This window comes from Pteropus alecto, unplaced genomic scaffold (assembly GCF_000325575.1).
Source record: "Pteropus alecto unplaced genomic scaffold, ASM32557v1 scaffold106, whole genome shotgun sequence".
Classification (NCBI taxonomy): domain Eukaryota; kingdom Metazoa; phylum Chordata; class Mammalia; order Chiroptera; family Pteropodidae; genus Pteropus; species Pteropus alecto.
In genome coordinates this window covers 9,731,879-9,748,353 of record NW_006442103.1, presented here as the reverse complement: position 1 = coordinate 9,748,353, position 16,475 = coordinate 9,731,879, and the positions used below count along the sequence as shown (strand labels likewise).

Sequence of the window (16,475 nt, the reverse complement as noted above, 5' to 3'; positions counted from 1 at the left end):
AACAAAGAATTACCATGTAACTCAGTAATTCCACCTCTAGGTATATGTACACCCAAAAGCATTGAAAACAAGGATTCAAGAGATATCTGTATATTTGTGCTCATAGCGGCATTATTTATAGTAGCCAAAAGGTAGAAATAACCCGTGTCCATCCACAGATTAATGGATAAACAAAAGTGGTATATCCATACAATAGAATATTATTCAGCCATAAAAAAAGAGTAAAGTTTTGACATATGCTACATCATGGATGAACCTTGAAAACATCATGCTAAATGAAATAAGCCAGACACAAAAGGACAAGTATTGTACGATTCCACTTATAATATGAATTATCTAGAATAGGCAAATTCATAGAGACAGTAGAATGGAGATTACCAGGGGCTTGCGGGAGGGAGAAATCGGGAGCTATTGCTTAATGGTTACAGAATTTCTGTTTGGAGTGATGAAAATTTTTGTAAATAGATAGTGATGATGGTTGTACAACATTGTGAATATAATTAATGCCACTGAATTGTATACTTAGAAATGGTTAAAATGACAAATTTTATTTTACTTTATGACAATAAAATTATTTTTAAAAAGGACATAATTTTGTCTCAGAGTTATTACTGTTAATTATGAAATAGAGGAGGACCGTTACTATTTCCTGGAAAAGGGAGACTGTCCTATCTTTAGTTAGTTGTGACTAGGCTCATGGTTAAGCTTATTGTCGGTGTTGGCCAAATTTAGAGATGACTATTTTATTTTAGGGTAACCCTAGTTCACGTGATCCATGTAATGTGACCAGACTCCAGCTTGCCAGAGGATTGTTTCTTTGCCAATATTGGAATTCACTAAATATTTAGATCCTATGAATTTGAGTGCTATACAGTTGTTTTAGAAGGATGAAGTAGGAAGGTCGATACCACTTCTTCCACTTTTTGGTTAAAGGCCTTTTGAGTTCTGAATTAAAGTATTGTTTTCGAGGAAAATTTTATAAGTTTCTCTCTAGAGAAACCTATTAAATGTGTTGGATAAGGTAATATTATGTTTATTAAATATTAGTGCAGTCCCTCAGTAAGTATTTTTTCAAGTAATAGAGATTTGTATTCGTCTTTATCCTCATTCACATTCTTTAACCATGTTTCCCCTGTGACCACTATAATCTGTATTTTTATTTTGAGTTAGTCAAGGATTTAGGATGACCATTCATTTGGTCAGTCTCTTCCTGCGAATTAAAACAAATTAACTGATCTACTTGACTATTTAAGACTCATGGATACTATGCTGTTTTTCAAAGAGTAATTTATTAAGTATTTGCTAATTGTTAAACATAGCTATTTGTATATTCAGTGTTTATAGAAGTAATATTGAGTTGGGACATAATTCAGTCACAATCTGTTCAAATACATTTTTTTAAATCTTTTTTGAGCTTCGAGATTCAACAGAACAATTTCAAGAATATTATAGGCAAAGATTACGTTATCAACAGCATTTAGAACAGAAGGAGCAACAGCGACAGATATACCAGCAGATGCTGCTTGAAGGAGGCGTGAATCAGGAGGATGGTCCTGAACAGCAGCAGAATCTCACTGAACAATTCCTTAATAGGTTGGTCTTTTAGTCACTTTTTTAAATATAAGGAATTATTTAAAAGCTATTAGAAGCATGTAATAACTGCTACTTTCCATGTATAGTTTGAAATTTTAAGGCTTTTCAAGTGTTTCAAGTAACATGGAGTTACATAGTATCTTCCAGTCGCAGTATTCAGAGGACTCAGCTAGTTCTGTCCTCCCCTTTCATGTCCTTTCACACCTAAGCAACAAGAGCAGAACGGGTGGTTCAATGCGCAGGCTGGAAGCAGGCTGCCAGGGTCCAGCTCTGTCCCAGGGTAGCGGAGGATCTATGGGAAGTTACTTAGCTTCTTTTCACTTGTTTTCTCATCTTCACAGGGTTGCCGTGAAGATTAAATGAGTAAAGTGCTTAGAACAGTACCTGGCACTATATGAAGTGTTATCTGTTATTTTTATTGTTATTTTGAGTGCTTATACTTTCAGATTCTTTTGAATTCAGTGTATTAAAATGATTATTACATGATCTCTGCCAAGACAGCATGAACTTACATCGTTTTTAATTATAGAAAATATATATTTATATTTAAACACACACCTACATACATATACATGTTTTTTAAATTAGTAAATAAAAATATCTATTTAAATGAGGAAGGGGAGTTGGAAATTAAATAAGTTAATACATATAAAATTACTTAGAATAATTCCTGGCATATAGGAATTATGCCGTAATTGTTGGCTATCATCATAATTTTGATTAGGCAATGCAGTGGTGACTGTCATAAAGTTTACTTGGTTCAGTAATACTGGAAGTAATCTGCTTGTCACTCTGAGGCTTGTGCAGGTCAGTGATCCTGAAATTTATCCTGTCTACAAACCTTCACACAAGGAATATTTATAATGGTAATCTAAAGTGTCTAAGTAGGCTTCTGAACATTCAGTTTGAAGATGGTTTTCTTATCACCTCTGATTAAGTCAGTGGCTTATCAGAATTATCCTAATTTGATGAATTGTCACTTCTGGTTCTTGAATGTCTTCTTCATATCCATAAAAGTCATGTTTACAGTTTGACTTCTTGAGCATATTATTTTTCAGTGAAAGCAGATATCTAGCATTAAGTTAGAAGATAAAGTGGCAAAGTTCTGTGATCCCAAAAGTGGTAGGCATGGACTCCTCAGAAAAAAAGTTAAACTATTCGAGATGGTTTATCCTTCCTTTAAAGACAATTATTAATAGAATTAAAATTATTTACTGTAATTTAGATTTAATTTAGAGCATATTTATTGTTAACAACTATTCTCAACTTCTTTAGAGATTAGAATTTAAAATGACATTTAAGTTATGTTATAAAAATTCGTAGGATAACCAAGCCTGTTGTAAGTATGAATGACTGTTTATCCTAAGCTTTTGTAAATTAGTTTCACATAAATTCTCTGTTGTTCTCTTAACCTTTTCTAATCTATTCTATTTTTTAACCTTTAATGTAATACTTCTATTAAATTTTTTTCTAGGCCCTTAGTTTTATATATTTGAGCCTGTGCAGGGACTTTAGAGCACCTGACTGATACCAAGGACAAATTGAATAGAGATAGAATCTATAAATTAAAAGGTGCTTTTTCTCCTTAAGGTTTTATTCTTCCAAATCATTCTAGTAGCAGAGCTTAGCTTCCAGATTTAATTTTTGCTTCTTCCTTCCAGGAGGTGTAGAAAGAGGAAGAGAAATAAGAGTTATGTTATATAATAGATCTTATTGGAAAAAAACAACTAAAACATGATAGGATTTTTATTAACAGTACTGTGTCATCACTTTATGCCTCTTAATATTTTGTTTCTATTTTGTTTCTAATACTAATAATTGGCACCATTGATTTGGCACTTATGATAGGCATACCTACCTTCCACCACCCTCCCCACTTTAGTCAAAATGATATGTTAGCATTTTAGACTCCTTATGCTTAGCATTTACCAAATTTATTTAACCTGAGACTTTTTTTTTTTTTATGGGAAGAATTTCACAGGATTAGTGTTTCATAGAACAATATTTTGGACATACTGTCTATTTAAAATGTTTAACCTATAAATATTTAGTAATGGCTGCCAATTCCTTTAATACTATTCAGCTGCTCTTTTAAAATCTTAAAGCCTTAAATACACATCCACTCAAAATAATGTTAGAAAATACAATGAGCTACTATACCTCTTTGTAATCATACCCCTTGTGTAGTTTATCTCATTTTGAATCTAGGCTAGAGAGCGTGATGCTGGGCCAGTTCTGGGTCTAAATCTTAAAAAGCCTGACAGCTTCTTTTTGGAGCTATGAATACAGCATAAGGAGTCAGACTGCCCTAATGTAGAAACTTGTGGTGAGGGAAAGGCCCTGAGGCTTACTTGTTTTGCTCCTGTTTTATCTCCCTAGTGCCTGGATCAGTCTGACGAATGAACGAATGAATGCATGTATGAATAATAGGGATGCCACTTGACTTTGTCCTAGGCTTGCTCTAGTCATTTATTTTCTTGTTGACATGATATTACTAAACAGATCTAATGAAAATGATTTGTTGTGTTGGTGAGAAATTTTGTTAGTGGTGATATTTTTATTGACTTTTGGGAAATTAAGTTTTGGGTTTTTTTTTAAATTAGGTTTTAAATTGAAAGTTATACCAGAGAAGAAACCGATTTTAAAAATGTTTATATGGTAAAAGGTGTTTAATAGTAATGATACCCATTATGCCTATTTCCTTTACAGTGGTATACTGTAGAAAAATGTGGATCTTCTTTCAGTATCTTGGTTATGCCTAAAGCTGAAGATGATAATTTTTTAGTACTAAATTGGCCAGTGATTATATATTACATATGCATGTATTTATTTACCTTCTCAAACTTTTAATCTTCTATATGTTAGGAATGTGATTACTTTTCATTTTAATATGATTACATTGTTTTGTAGGTCCATTCAAAAGCTTGGTGAATTAAATATCGGAATGGATAGCCTTGGTAATGATGTATCGGTGCTCAACCAGCAATGTAATGGGAGCAAAGGCAATGGATCTAATAATTCTTCTGTAATTAGCTTTACTACACCACCCCAAGACTCTAGTCAGAAATTAACACATGATGCTTCAAATATTCACACAAGCACACCTCGTAATCCTGGATCAACAAATCACATACCTTTTCTTGAGGAATCACCTTCTTGTGGAAACCAAATGTAAGTGCTTTACTTTGTAAAACCTGGAAATTTTAACTTCGTACTAATGAATAGAAATATAGAAATTCAAACTTCTCTTTGGAGACTTATAATTTTTGGAGCTCATTACCTACCAAGTTTCTTTCTAATATGCCTTCATTTATCTATATTCTCTTCTACTGACTTTTAAGTCTCCTAATAGTCTTTATTCCTCTATCTTTCTTTTTGTTTTTTTACCACCACCAAGACAATTTTGTTTTTTATAAGCCATCTTACTCAGAGGTCATATCGTTTTAGGCTTTTTATCTTCTCCCTGATTTTTTTTTTTTCTTGCCATTGGTACCTTTCAACAAATAATCTTTTAATTCACAGACTTCCAGGGCACAAGATGTTTTAACATGGTAAAATGATTGCCACAAGGTGGTCTTGGCAGTGCTGGCAGTTAAAGCAATTGAACCCTTCTTGCATATTTATTAGTCAGGGAAATTTTTTTAACTTGCTATCATTAGTAAACAAGTGTTAATTTATGCAGTGGGAATAGTCGAGCATTTTCTTCATCTACTCTTTACATTAAACACCTTTGAAAGAGGTTCATTTGAAAATGCATAACTTGCCGTTGGCATTTTAATGCTTATAGGAATCGGCCTTGTAAATTTAGCATCAGAATCTCTAGTTTTATACTTGAGAGCACAAGTTTATCTAATATTTGCTTCTTTATTATAGTCCCTTTAACACTTGTTTTGTGTATTTCCAAAAGTAGAACTCAAATTTTAAACTTTAATTTTTGTTTTTATCAAAGTAATATACACACATGGACTAAAAAACAAGTAGCATTTCAAGGCTTAATATAAAACAGAATCCCATCTTTTTCATGATTTCTACTTCCTGTAGGCTGTCATTTTGAACCCAATTAGCTGTTTCTTTTGCTGTATATCTCCACATTTCTGAATAACATGCTTCTATTACTATTTTTATTCATTGATTCCCTGCCAGTTAGATTTAGCTACCATATTCCTCACCCACAACACACTCACTTTGTCTACTCCTTCTTTCTAATATATATCAATTTTTGTTTAAATCAGTATTCAGTGTTAACATTTCTGTGGCCATATAATGTTATTTACAACTGATTGCATGTCCTTTTCATGCAACTTTCTGTTTGTCATGGGGACAGTAATTGCCTCACTTCTGGTGTGCATGTGATGTGTGTATGCTTAGTTTTCTTAGTACCTATCACCAAACTATATGCAGATGCTTTGACAGAACTGTAAAATTTTAAAACTCTTATTACAGTAAAAAATATCAAGTACTTTCTCTTTTCTACTTTTTTCCCTTCTAGAGACATCCCTCCAATATCACTCCTGCCTCCCTTTGTATTTATTGCTTCTTGGTCATTTTATTCTGGCCTAGAGAGTCCCGGGACTTCACTATGGTCCTCGGAATTTCCTTTGCCTCTTCCCTCTGTTGGATCCCCTGTTTTTAGGATCTCATATAGTTTTCTGAAAAGGGATACATCAGAGCTGAAGGTTCTGACACTTTGCACGTCTAAATTTTCACATATGCTTTGCTACCATAGCTGAATGTAGAGTTCTAGGATGGAAATCATCCCTCAGAGTCTCAGGGGCATTGCTACATGTTTCAATGTTCTTGTTAAGAAGTCTGATGCTATTTTAACGTGATCCTTTGTATGATGTCTGCTGATTTTCCACTCTGGAATTTTTTAGGACTTAATTTCCCCGATGTTCCAAAACTTCAAGATACATATCAGACTGGGTCTATTTTTCTTTTTTTTTTCTGGGTACTTTGTGGGCCCTTTTAAGCTAGAAACTTAAGTTCTGAGAAATTGAAAAAAATATTATAGCCATTTCCTCACCTCCATTTTCTATTGATTAATTTTTTTCTGCTATCATATTTTTATTTCTAAGGTCTTATCCTTTAATTTTCCTTAAAATTTTTTTACAGATCTTTTTCTTGTTTCCTGGGTTATTTCCTCATATCATTGTAGCATTTGTTTTCCTGAATTGCCTCTCCTTATAAATTCCTTTTTGTTTGTTTTAGCCTCTGGATTTTATCTGGGAGGCTTTCTTCAAGTATCTGGAAATCCTTTACTATCTGTAAAGAGTGAGGCATTAAAAAATGCTGACTGGAAGGAGGGTTTACATATATGGATGGATCTGTCTGCATGATGGACTCACAAAGAAGTGATTAAGTGGAAACATTGCTTTATGGTGGGACCCTCAACTGTCAGTTTCTGCTAGTCTTCTCTTGGGTCAGATAATTTTCCTAAAGAGCAATCCAAGTTCCTGCCTGGAATAGCTTTTAAGCATAGCAACCAGGATTCTGGAACTAAGCAGGGGAAAGGTACTTGAGATTGCACTATAAAATTCGTGGACTTTGACTTAATCTCCTTTCCAGAATAGCTTCTCACTCCCTCCTTACAACCATGCTTGGTGTCACTGAATCCAGAGCCTCTTAATTAATGGCTCCAGAGAGTAACTTCGACTAGAAATAATGAGAGTTATTTGCCAAAAAAAAAAAAAAAAAGAGAGAGAGAGAGATTGAAAGGGTAAATTAGTTTCTGTTTTGATATTCAGAATAAACTTTATTTGAATTTCTATTCTCACAGCTCATCAGAACATTTGGTCATTAAGCCACCTTTTGGAGATTCTGCAGGGAATCTGTCAAGATCAAGAGGGGAAGAGGTAATACTTTGAGAGAAGGAAATTTCAGTGTTTTTATATATATTTGCAAAGTTTGCTAAGGAATTCTCAATTCAAAGAAAGGACCATTTTTGGAAATGGTCATTATTGTTAATGCTGGTATTTATCTCAAGGTAGTTGAGCTTTCACTGGGCTAAGTGAGGAGGGTGCCTCAGAAAACACATCGGAGAGTATTTATATTAGTGGCCCAGTTGTGATCTTGGTCCACGAGTCAGGGCCGTGCACTGCTCTCTGAACCCTGTGATTTACTCGTTCAGTTATTGATATCTCCTTTGGGCTTCTCGTCAGCGCACCTGTTTTCTGCTTTGGAGCCAGATACTTTCCCTAACTAGTATACGGCTTCACTCTTATTTTCTCTAGTCAAATTTTAACCCCATATACAAAGTCATTATTTCCGATGCCTGTGGGGTCAACCAGCTAACATAAATGAATAAAGTTGATGATTTTTGTGATAAGCACAAAGGAATACTTGCCTCTTGCACAAATATGCTCACCTAGTGTTTCCAGTTCTTTTGATCTCCAAGAGAAGCTAGAACTATAGACTTTTATGGGAACTTTATTTTTAAAATGACAACAAATTAAAAAAATTTTTAAACTCATTGGAGAAGAGCAATAGTTTATTTGTGGTTCTGCCACTTTTGCTATAAAGCAACCCTTAATAATTATTATTAATGTGCTATAGGCCATTTGATGAAGTAATCTTTACCCTCCCGTTTTCTCTTATCTACCCATGCTATTCACTTGGCAAATGGTCATATTTCTTGTATGTGTATTATTAAAAAACGTAGCATTTCTGGTCAAATAAATTCATATGAATAATATAAGAATTTATTCAATTACATGACACACACAATGTGACAGATCAGGTTGATTCCCCTACTCCCCCATAAGGATGTATTGCATGAATACATAAAAGTTTGGGGTAGGAAGAGGCATAATCTCTTAATTGATAAAGTCACCATGAGCTCTCGGGATACAACCAGAGCTGAAGTGGTTTACCTTTGTTATGTACTTGGCATTCATACTTCTCAAGGACCTGATTTGGTTGAGTCTGTTGACCACACCCAGTCTGGAGGTCCTGCTTCCAGGGCCAGTCATTCCTGGTCAGGGTAGCAGTGGGGCTTCAAATGACACCAATGGCAGGAGTCATCAAAGCTTTTATACAGAACTACTTACCTTCCTCAGAAGAGGGCTGTAGGCAGACAGGTTGACAGTTTAAAATAAAAATGAGGCTCAAATTAAATGTTCTGATTAAAATCATTTTTACAGTTTTAAAAGAGTATTTTACAATTTCAGTTTGAAATATTAATTGCTGGAGATAATGCCAAACTTTTTTTTTCACCCTAAGTGTATTAAAGGATAGTCCTTTATACTTTCTACTTAGAGAAACATAAATAATGTTATGCTGTTTTTGTAAGAATTATGTATGTGGGCTCTTTTTTTTTCCTTGACAGTTAAAGAGAATTTAATATAGGAATGCATATTTTTATATTTTGTTATAGTAAGTGAAGAAAAACTTGAATTTCTATAACCTATCGGAGCTTAGTGTAGCAATGAGAAGTGAAAAATGGAAAAATTTGGGTTTGCTATTTAAAATAACATATGATTGTAGATAATGAACATAAAGTGATAAAGTGAATAATACAGTTCACATGAATTTAAAGTGGGATAAAGATGAATTCTTGAATCATTTTTTCATAGGATGACTTTCATGTTTGTTCTTTCCATAGGATGACAAATCAAAAAAGCAGTTTGTTTGTATTAATACCCTAGAAGACACACAGGCTGTTAGAGCAGTGGCTTTTCATCCAGGTGGTGGTTTATATGCTGTTGGTTCAAATTCAAAAACACTGAGAGTATGTGCCTATCCAGAAGTGATCGATCCAAGGTGAGGATAGATGGTTTGTACTGTCATTCTTGCTTTAGTTTTTAATTTAAGTATATTGGTCCCTTTTTCAGAATTGCCATTCAGTAGCATTTAATTTTTATTTCCTTTGCTTTTATTAAGCTTTTTAATTTTTATTTTCATGCTTAGGAACTATACATAAGAATCATATAATGATTAGGCCATTGTTCACTTAACTCTAGTTTTCCTTATTTCTGTGGTTTTTGTATTTTTTTATCTTAAAGATTTTTATGTTCCAATTAAATTACATAAGATAAAGTAATGCTAGTTATAAACTTAGAGAAAATAAAAAATTTATTATAATAATAATAGCTTCAAAGAACTATTAGGTTGAACTACATGGAATTGCTGCTATTTGACCATTTTGACCTATAAACATTCTATTTTCATTTGGTCCACTTAACTATGATTTTACTTTCTTGTTTTAACAGATTATCGGTTTTGAAAAGATGGCATATGTCTTTAAAGGTATATGTCACTAAAAATGGGCATATGACCTTTAAAGTTTCTAAGAAAGTAAATAGTCATATAACCTCACAGAAAACTGAATCTGAACTCTGTTCTTTGATTAGATACTCTTTTTGTCTATTTAAGGCTTTACTATCAAAATAAATGAGTATAATAAAGGTCATGAGCTATATTTGATACATTTTGTTTTTAGAGAAATGAATTCCACAAATGGAATAGTTTTCATATCGGTAGACAAAAACACCTAAATAAAAAACAAGCTATAAGCCTTTGAAAATTAAATATAAAAAGCAATATATGTTACATATGTTTTGGAAATTTTTACAACTCTTAAATCTTTTTTTTAGTCTTTTTTATTATAACCGTAGTTTGAAGAATGGAGGGCTGAGATTATTTATTTATTTGCATTTTTTGCGTATCTCTGTATCTGAAAGCAGAAATTTAGACTTTGGACTGAACTAATGTTTAAATGTTAGGCAAGGGAATAGGGCTCATGTTAGATGAAAGTAATAGAATTTATTGATGCTCATTGTGTGAAGTAGGAACATGTGAGAGAATAGGCAGAATTCCAAATCAGGGAGTGGAAAATAGCGATAGCTAAGGTTCCCCTGACCTTAAGTTAACTGTTTCTCCTCTTCGTATTTCTCATACTGGCACAGATGTTTCATCGACTCTTCACAAAGAAAGTGATTTTTATAAAAATAAATTTATTTAACAAATTTTGAGCTCCTATGTGCTAGGTATTATTCCAGGGTTTGGGCACAGTTGTGATTAAATGAACATGTTCATTTACTTTATGGGACTTCTGATTTAGTTGGGAAGATGAGTATTATGCAGATAAACACACAAATATAATTATACATTATGTTAGATGTTATGAAGGAGAAGTAGAAGGTTCTGTAAGAGTAAAACGGGCAGTTGAGAGGATTGGGGAGTTAGAGAAGGGCCTCTGAGGAGGAGTAGAACCTAGACAGGTGAAGAGAAAGGAGAAGATGGTAAAGTAGAGGGAACATGAAGTGAGGAGTTGAGCCTTTTGAGGAACCAAAATAAATTCAGATTGGCTGGAGTATTACGAATTGGAGTGTGATGAGGCTGCAGAGATAGACATGAACTAAATTATGCAGAGTTTTGTAGCCAGTGAGATTTTATCCTGGGTGCAATGGGAAACCGCTGAAAGTTTTGAGCAGAGCAGTATTGTTGAGATCTACATTTTGTGATGATCACTCTGGCTGTGGGTCAGAGGGCAATAAGAGTGGACGCTAGGAGAAAGGTAGGAGGCCGTGGTTAGTGACGGCTAGTGTAATGGCAGTGGAGGTGGAACAAAATGGACGGAGGGAAATCCATTTTAAAAAAGAATTAGTAGGCCCTAGTGGTGAATTGGATATACAGTTGAAAAGAGGATCTTTTGATCTGATCTGTTTTCTGTATCAATATTAAGCACCTTCTAGGCATTGGAGATTTATCAGTCTTCCTTCTTAATTATGAACATTTTGATGCATACACAATAGTAGAGAACTAGTACACTGAAATAGAATAGTTGTCAGTTTGTCATATTTGCTTCAAACTATTGTTTGTTTGCCAAAATATTTTAAGGTAAATCCTAGATATGTCATTTTACCCATTAGGATGAATCTCCAAATACATGTACATTTTTTTACATAGGCGTGACGTTATCATTATACCTTACTGTAAGTAGGTTGTCATGACAACAACTACCCCTGCCAGATTTTAAACTCTAGACAGAGCTTTTGCCTCCTTTAGTTTTTATCCTTCCCTTGCCTTCCCTTAGCTCCGGGCAATCGCTTGTATTATGTGTTTAACAAATGTTTATTGAACTTTTTGAGTTTGGAAGAATTCTTAACTCTTTTTAAAATTCATTTGCATTTCTTGAGTTAAAATCCATGAAAAATATGTGAAATGGAGACTTTTTTAAAAATCTTGTTTCCTGTGTGGTCTGAAAAAGAGAATAGTTAAATTTATTTCTTCTGAGATGTTGAAAATTGTTATTAACATGTTGTCTGCTCTTCTCGCTCCCTCCCTCAAGAACAATCATAATAGAGAACTTCACATTCATAACTTTTAGCAAACAAAAAATTGAAATATCTTTCTGTAATTTTTCTTTTTAGTGCACAGGACATCCCTAAACAGCCAGTGGTACGTTTCAAAAGGAATAAACATCATAAAGGATCCATTTACTGTGTGGCCTGGAGTCCTTGTGGACAGTTACTAGCAACAGGATCAAATGACAAATATGTTAAAGTGCTGCCCTTCAATGCAGAGACTTGTAATGCAACAGGTAGGGCCCAAGACGTAAGCAGTAGCTCTCCAATGTATTTTTATTTTTCCCCATGTCGTATTTCTGATATATGTCTATACCGTTTTTAGTAAAATCTAAGAATAGAACCTTAAGAATTTTTTTTTTTTACATTCTAATTGCTTAGTTGCATTCATGAGGCATTATTCTTTTTTAGTAAGTTCTTATAGATGGCCAAGTTGTGTCTAACCCTTAGAAACTTATTGTTATCAGAAAAATAACTTTTAAATAACTACCAGAATTTTATTAATGTATATTTTCTAGAGAGTGTCTGTCTGCTTTTTTCATTTTCTTTGGAATAAAAGACAAGAAAGTAAACTCTACATTTAGCTCTGTTTTACAGATGATGATAACTGAATCAGTATTTTGAATTCTTGACGTTCTTTGCTCAGTAAAGTGAATTGATTATGATATCATTCCTAAATGAAAATATAAACCATACCACTCTACCATTATTCTTGGTCAGTTTTGAGGCAGTTTAGCAATCTCAAATTATCACAGTAAATTGAGCAGCATCTTTTTGTTTTAATTCTTATTGCTGTTTCAGGACCGGATCTGGAATTTAGTATGCATGATGGGACAATTAGAGACTTGGCATTTATGGAAGGCCCAGAAAGTGGTGGAGCTATTTTGATAAGTGCTGGAGCAGGGGATTGTAACATTTATACAACTGATTGTCAGAGGGGACAAGGCCTGCATGCTCTGAGTGGGCATACCGGTACGTGGTATCAGTCTCAGATGCTAATATTTTTTGGTTCAACCTGCACTCCCCACCCCCACCCCCACCTCTGCATTCATTAATGAGGTATATTTCATCAAAACGGATTTCTTCCAGACAGGAAATTTTTCTTTCAGAAATTTAAATTGTGATCTTTAGATGACAATACAGTAATGGTAGCTAACATTTCCTTGTGTGTTAAATCCTTTACTTATTCACATAATTCCTTAATTTAATCCTCACAACAACCTTATGAGGCAGAAAATTTTCTCTCTCTGTCTTTTACTTGAAAAAAGTGAAACTTCAGAAGGCAAAAAGATTTACCTAATATCTTATGGCTAAACTTGGCAAAACTGAGATATGACCCCAGGCCTGTTTCTTCCAAAGGTGATGATCTAACCCCACAGTCCTGTTCTTCTCTGTGGAAAATTTGCCATAATTTGAAATGAAAATTCCTTTTAAGTACTAATATGAAGTCTTAAAATACTAAACCAGCTATGTATGTATGTGAAAAATCTCTACCACATATTTGATTAACCAGAATATCACATGCCCAATAATAAGGAGTACTTAGCCTTGAATATGTTTTAGGAAAGTACTGTTTCACAGCAATAACTGAGTATCTGGTCTTTAATAGGACATATTTTAGCACTTTATACCTGGAGTGGCTGGATGATTGCATCTGGTTCCCAAGATAAGACTGTTAGATTCTGGGATCTTCGAGTACCCAGCTGTGTTCGTGTTGTTGGCACAACATTCCATGGAACTGGTAGGTTTTCCTAGAATTTAAATGAATTTTTATGAGAAAGGAGCTTTATAAATTGCACTCACCTACTTTCTCTCTCCTGAAATATATATGTTAAAAAATAACAGAGACAGAAGTAAAATAAATACTTGATATTTTACGAAGTACTTTTAAGTTCTTCCAAAATGCTTTATCTGTTACTTTTTTTGTAAAGATAATGTTCAGCTTATGAAACTGAGGCCCAGGGAGATTGATATCATGCCCTAATTATTCTGTTAGCAGGGCCATTTTAGAATTCAGACCTTGGTGTTAATTGTATTTTTTATTGTTGTTGTTGTTATTTTGTTTGCTTAGTTTCCATATACTTATCTTTCATTTATCTTTAAACTGTCCCCTAATTGTTTAAATTATTTTCATCCCTTTTTCTCTTCTTTCAGATAATTCAATTTTTTGGTCATCTTCTCTCTCTTGTAACATTAATGTCTCCTTCTGTACTTTTCTACCATATAGATATAAAAATTTCATGGAATTGGCAATGCCCCCAGAGTTCCTCTGTTGACCTCCTTATCCCCATCCCAGCTCTGACCCTAATTTTGTGCTCCCTTTCTTACCCAGATGTCTCAAAAGTCTTGCCTACATACACTGTTTCCCATTTCCTCACCCTCAGTCTGCAGCCTATTCCAGCCTCTCCTGCCACAACCACTCTAATAAGAGCTGCCTTTTCAAAATCACCAATAATCTTCATGTCATTTTAAAATCCTCATTTGACTTCAGCTCTCAGTAGCATGCAACAGTTGACCTCTTCCTCTTTTCTTTAGGGCATTCTGCCCTCTTTTTACCTTTCTGGGTAACTACTGCTTTGCTGGCTTTTCCTCCTTTGCTCAGCCTCTAAATTTTGGCATTCCCTAGGGCTCAGGACTTTTGTCTCCTTTCTTTCTCTAGATGAGTACATCTATTCCCCGGGCTTTAAGTATAACTCATATGCTGACAGGCCTTAAATTTTCATCTCTAGCCCAAACATCTTCTGCGTGCCAGGCTCATATTTTTAACCCACCTACTTGACCTCTCCTTTTGGATATTTCACAGGATATCTCTAACTTTACATGTCCTAAATGAAAGTATTGAATCATGACCTCTTCCCTCAAACATAACTGCCCCAGACCTCCTCACCTAAGGGGTCCCACTCACCCATTGTTCATGCCAAAAACTCCGGAGTCTCCCTGGACCCCCACCCCCTTGCCCCGATGTCTCCTTTCCTCCAGAATTCAATCCAAAAGCAAATCCTGTTGTTTTAACCATCATAATTTATCCTAAACTCACCTGCCGTTTCTCATCTTTATTGCCACCACCGTCGGGTAAACCACCATCTCTCAACCACTACAAGAGCTTCTTTACTCTGCTCTTCGCTTCCGCTTTTTGCCGCCTGCAATCTGTGGTCCACACAGCAGCCAGAGCACCTTACACCTAACTTAAAACACTTCAGTGACTTCACGTTGCTCTTAGGTTAAAGTGCAGATTCTTCACCTTGGCCTATGAGACCCTGCTTAATCTGGCATTGTGTATCCTTCTAGTCTCATCTCAGATCACTTGCTTCTTTAAGTCCTGGAATGTGCCAAACTCCTCCTACCTGCAGTGAATCCACATGCCATTTCCTTGGCCTGAAATGTTCTTCCACTTGTCTTCTCATGGTTAGGTCTTTCTCGTCTTTATAGTCCCTGGCCAAAGGGAGTGGTGATCTAATAACTTTGTTGAATAAATGAACCTGGATTTCTGCTTGCACCATAAACTTAGCTTGTGTAAAACTAAACTCATCATATTTCTTCTGCAAATCAGATCTTATTCCTCATTTTCTCTGTTTTTGATAATGGTTCTATCTCCTCATTCAACTATATTTGAAATCCGGGACCCATTTTTTCACTCCTTTTTTGGCCCCATCCAGGCTGTTAGTTGACAAGATTTTTTCTGAAATCTGTCTATTTGTCCTCATTCTGGCCCTTATTCTCTTGTCACTCTATTATTTTCTTATCTTCCAGTGGCCCCCTTCTTCTATCATCCATTTTACTTTGATACACATTTTCACGTAGGTTACTCTTCCCAAAGTACTGCCTGTATTGTGTAATTCTCTTCCTTAGAAACCTGCAGTTATGTTTCACTGTGCTCAGGAACAAGTTCAAACTCTGCAGTTTGGGATTCAAGATGCCTGATATAGTCTGGTCCTAACGTGCCTTTTATGTCTCAGCTACAAGCTACCTTTTATGTTAACTCGTTAAACCAGGTAACTTCAGGCAAACTAAGCTACCTGTCCTTAAACAGTTTTATACTTTCCCTGTAAATGTTTTCTCATGTAATTCTTCCTAATCATATAGCCCTCTTCTTCTTTCTATCAAAATTTCAAGCGAAGATTTTTTAAATTACATGTGTGTAATACATATAAACACCCACACACACTCTTTTTTTCTGTTTACTATTCTTCAAGATCTAACTTGTGTCCTTTTTTTCTGTGAAGTCTTCCCAGGCCACTTTGGTCTAGAGCAGTGTTTTTCAACCTTATTTTCATATTGCCTCTGCTAAGGGGAAAAACAAAATTAAATTTTTTCCTAAAAAGAGAATTTAAATATTAAGCAGTATGATTTTGTTGGGTGCGGTTGAGCTACAAACTATTGTTAATGGTTGAGATTTTTTCATCCTTTGAGGACCATTTTGCACCCCCTCGGGGGCATTACTGCCCCCACTGAAGACGGATGCATGATTCAGAGTTAGGGCTCCTGCCTGTGGACTCAGAGCCTATTTTCTCTTGAGTTTCCATTGGCAGTTAATGTGTTGCTTTGAGACATTTTCTACACAGTGTCCTAAAACATATT

General features: G+C 34.7%; 1 protein-coding gene across 14 annotated transcripts in view; it reads left to right on the top strand.

Annotated features, from left to right (window-relative positions):
- The window catches only part of WDR47 (WD repeat domain 47), a 47,734-nt gene that overhangs the window by 27,649 nt on the left and 3,610 nt on the right, over positions 1-16,475 (top strand). For 8 of the 14 annotated variants that reach the window (XM_025052253.1, XM_025052251.1, XM_025052252.1 and 5 more), the window contains 7 exons: positions 1,415-1,593; positions 4,504-4,764; positions 7,370-7,445; positions 9,194-9,351; positions 11,964-12,133; positions 12,693-12,869; positions 13,507-13,638. In XM_025052253.1, coding sequence (XP_024908021.1) covers positions 1,415-1,593; positions 4,504-4,764; positions 7,370-7,445; positions 9,194-9,351; positions 11,964-12,133; positions 12,693-12,869; positions 13,507-13,638 — 1,153 coding nt within the window. The remainder of the gene's footprint in view (positions 1-1,414; positions 1,594-4,503; positions 4,765-7,369; positions 7,446-9,193; positions 9,352-11,963; positions 12,134-12,692; positions 12,870-13,506; positions 13,639-16,475) is intronic. The other 6 variants (XM_015595550.2, XM_015595549.2, XM_025052256.1 and 3 more) reach the window with 1 other exon arrangement.